Below are 4,261 nucleotides of genomic sequence, written 5' to 3'. Positions count from 1 at the left end.
TGTCAATACTGACTGCATATTAAAAAATCAACAATTTTATTTTGCCATGCGAATAAAACTTCTTGTCCTTGTTTTCAATTTTAAGATATTTTGTTAAAGCAGTTTTTTCTTTGGAAAAATTTACCGATGCATCTACCTTTATAAGTACATAATGTCTACACATGGTACAAATACACAGGTAGGCGCATCGGCAATTGTTGGTAACATAAGATGTCAAAATTTGACATCAATTCAATGCAATTGACACATTATGTTACCATCAGCTGGCTTGATAATGCTACCTGTATTATTGTACCATGTGTCTACAACATCAAAAATGTCAACCCTGCTTTTGATAGAATACATGGTACAAATACACAGGTAGCCGCATCGGCAATTGTTGTTAACATAAGGTGTCAAAATTTGACATCAATTCAATGCAGTTGACACATTATGTTACCATCAGCTGGCTTGATAATGCTACCTGTATTATTGTACCATGTGTCTACAACATCAAAAATGTCAACCCTGCTTTTGATAGAATACATGGTACAAATACACAGGTAGCCGCATCGGCAATTGTTGTTAACATAAGGTGTCAAAATTTGACATCAATTCAATGCAGTTGACACATTATGTTACCATCAGCTGGCATGATAATGCTACCTGTATTATTGTACCATGATAGAATAGGTCTGTACGCATGGCACAATTATGCTATGTTTACATTTACGAAATCCACTCGATTTCATCTGTCAAATCCATAGGTTAAACGTCAAATGAAATCCAATGGATTTCAGATGAGATTTCATTTGACGTTTGAGCTATGGAATTGACAGATGAAATCGAGTGGATTTCGTAAATGTAAACTTAGCATTATAGGCTGTTTATATTATAGCCTTTTGCAGGGTTAACCTTCTTTATGAGGATTTGTTTGACGTATATGTAATGGAAGTGACATTTAAAACCCAGTGGGTTTGTTAAATCCGGTTATATATAAACGTACTGTTACCCAGGTAGTGGCATCGTAAAATTTTGAATATGTTATGTCAAAACTTTCTTTATGTTGTTGGTTAAATTACAACAAAAATAATTTTTTTATAAAGGGATTTGACTTTTCATATTCGATCAGCTGGTGTGATACCACTACCTGGTAGTTCTGCCATGTCTGTACGATAACCCAAAAGTTTTTTTACAAATTTGTAAAAACTTTTACAAAATGCTGTTCGATAACAAACGTGTAAAGTAAAAGAGAGCGAATTTGGAGCCAATAGTGAGAGAATTTTGGAGAGCTTTGGAGAGTTTTGTTTAAAAGTTTTTGCAAGGAAAATTTTTCTTGTAAGAACTTGCAAGTTTGATTTAATTTCGAATGTTTTGTGGCGGACTTCTTGGCAAAAACATAAACAAACGTTTGGTTATTAAAATAAATAGAAATAAAAAAGAGAAAATTATTAAATAAATTATGGAAAAGGATAATGTAAATAAAATAACTTATTTTGTAGTTTGTGGTGACTACTTTTTTATTTTATTTATTTATTTATTTAATCTTTTCCCCCAACTTCTTCTTCTTTAAATCACCTGACTTCTTGCAAGTTTTTATAAATTGCTGTTCGGTAACAATCTGCAAATTTTTAGCTTCGAGAGAGTAAAATTGGTGGAGAGACGTTACTGAGAACTTGCAAGTACTTTTTACTTGCGAAGTTATCGTACAAACCTAATAACATGGCACAATAATAGTCTTATGCCAGAATATGAAAATTTTCATTGAAAACTCTTTGTCAATTTCTTCTAAAATTTCATTGACATTCACACACGTATATGAAATCAAATGAAAATTTTGATATTTCCATTGCTTTACATTGGTTTGAGAGTTACGAATTTAAACACAAAGAATAATTTCCGATTACAGAACCTTGTGTACAGAGTTTCACCCCCTTCACACCTCTTGCCTATAAACTCATTTTCATGTACATGAAAATTTTCATAGTCTGGCATAAGACTTACATGTACAGCGGCAAAAACAGCTGGTTATCACACTAGTTGTCACAATTCATTATTGTGAATAAAAACACATACAAAATGTAAACAAGCAATTCACAATAATACATTATTGTGAACAAATATGACGTTTGGTATGATTCATGGTGGAATAAGAAGGTGTTACATCAACTCATACCAAACGTCAAATTTGGTCACAATAATATATTATTGTGAATTGCTTGTTTACATTTTGTATGTGTTTTTATTCACAATAATGAATTTTGACAACTAGTGTGATAACCAGCTGTTTTGCCGCTGTACCTGTATTATGCTTGGTTTACATTTACGAAATCCACTCGATTTCAACTGTCAATTCCATAGGTTGACAGTTGAAATCGAGTGGATTTCATAAATGTAAACTTAGCATTATTGTGCCATGGTATGATTTGATGTAACACCTTCTTATTCCACCATGTAGAATAGCAAATAACAAGAAAAAATTGTAATCAGCTGTTAGCTGTGGCCTACCTATACATTATTGTACCATGGCTCCACTGTTGTCAGTGTTACATGTGAAAAAAAAACAACAACAACCCAAACAAAACCATATGTTTTCGCGTAATCAGCAAAAATTGACGGCAAAACGAAAAAAAAATAAAAACTGTTTAAAAAATTATTAAAGAAATAAAAACAAACAAAATGAAACCTCCAAAGCCAAATCCAAGTTTTGTATCACGTAATCTGGTCACAATTGTAATGGTACCTACAATTATAGCAGCTCATTGGGGTTGGAATGCAATGCAAAATAACCGCTCTTTGGTTCAGGAACATGAACAAATTGATCTTCCTGTGGTGACGGTAAGTTAATTTTAAAGAAGGCCGGCTCTATGACTCCGTGGATCGATATGGTTACCACATTGTCTGAGTACTAAAATGTAAACGTTTTCTTGCAGAAGTCCATACTTCTCAAGATGTGAGTCTTGGCTTAAATTTCCTTTAGCGGCACCTAAGGTAGGGAGACCACATTTTCACTACAGGTAGTCTTGAATCCCCGGTTGAAGGCCGGTTACTTAGAGAAAAATTTACAATTTAAAATAAATTTTGTTTCCATTCCCGAGATTTGCACCTGTCCATAGGAGAGCGTCTTAAATCCCCGGCCAAAGGCCGGCTATTTAGGTCACAATTTACAATTTAAAAGATACCTATTTATTGCACAATAGGGGGTTCGGGGGGACAAGACCAGTAATAACAAATTTTTCATACAACTCGAGTTTAGTAAATATGTGTAACTTAAGTCCAATTTAGGGTCTTTGAGGAAATTTCGAGGCCTTTATCTCGGGGAGTATACATTTCCGGGACAAATGTTATATACCGTTGGAATCAGGACTACCTGTGGTGAAACGTGGTCTTCCTAACTTAGGTGCCGCTAAAGGAATTTTGTTCCCCATTCAATATGTAGAAACGTCGAATGTGGAGAACTCTATTTCCAATCAAAACAAATTAAGCATCCAAGATTACCCCATCATTTGAAACCGTCTGTTAAAAGTTTACCTATTAAATAATTTTTGGCAACTACTCAGGGGACTCAATTCCTGTTTCGTAGTATGACAATAGATTATAGTTGGTCACATGCTTTCATGAATACAATATTATTATCTGTTACATGATGCAAAATAATTTTTATTAATTTTTTCAGTTTGCAAAGTTTGTTATGAGAAAACTAAGTGGAGCTGAGGATGCGACTACTAAGAAGGAATAACTGTTAACTGTGGCAGTGTTTTCTAGTTTTTAAGTTGGTTTTGCAATGTAAATATATAATTTATATGTATATGTTTTATTAGCTAAATAAATTGTAATTCGTTCTAAAAAGATGTGATTAGATTTTGTAACTGAATATTATTTAAAAAGGCCCATTTAGAATTTCAAAACTAAAAAAATTGCAGAAACCGCATTTCAATTTGTCTATGTTATTCCAACTTTCTAAATTAAAACTAATAATACACAAAAAATACAAATCGTCACCTGAAATGCCCAAAGACGTAACCCTCAACGTAACCCTTTGAGAGTTACGTCTTTGGGCATTTCAGGTGACGAAATACACTACCTATGCACATTGGGCCCAATGGCAGGTTTCTGAGGCAAAAAGTCTAGTTTTGAAGTCATATATTTGTATAAATTAGTAACGGGATTAGATTCTTAACACTTTGAGCCACTTAGAAACAAAATCATTTCAACCTGGCAACGCTTCGTGGTCACATACCGAGCTGTCAAAGATATTGCATGTTACTTTGTAAAATTTTAT

The 4,261-nt window shown here is 33.4% G+C and overlaps 1 protein-coding gene across 1 annotated transcript; it reads left to right on the top strand.

Moving 5' to 3' along the window:
• The first annotated feature begins 2,526 nt into the window (after positions 1-2,526).
• On the top strand, positions 2,527-3,830 carry LOC141391430 (uncharacterized). The gene is made up of 2 exons (XM_073964322.1): positions 2,527-2,817; positions 3,656-3,830. Exons 1-2 carry the CDS (start codon positions 2,659-2,661, stop codon positions 3,716-3,718), a joined length of 222 nt encoding a protein of 73 aa, XP_073820423.1. The 5' UTR covers positions 2,527-2,658; the 3' UTR covers positions 3,719-3,830.
• Positions 3,831-4,261: the final 431 nt, after the last annotated feature.

Source organism: Musca autumnalis, unplaced genomic scaffold, assembly GCF_047663935.1.
Source record: "Musca autumnalis isolate F117 unplaced genomic scaffold, ASM4766393v1 scaffold_1, whole genome shotgun sequence".
NCBI lineage: Eukaryota > Metazoa > Arthropoda > Insecta > Diptera > Muscidae > Musca > Musca autumnalis.
Note: the sequence above shows the minus strand (reverse complement) of the source record. Positions and strands in the feature narration are given on the sequence as shown.

Bases quoted from the DNA above. Each gene is read 5' to 3' on its own strand.
- LOC141391430 (XM_073964322.1), top strand. From the start codon at position 2,659: ATGAAACCTCCAAAGCCAAATCCAAGTTTTGTATCACGTAATCTGGTC. The intron at 2,818-3,655 runs GTAAGTTAATTT...TAATTTTTTCAG, and splicing joins TTGATCTTCCTGTGGTGACG to TTTGCAAAGTTTGTTATGAG.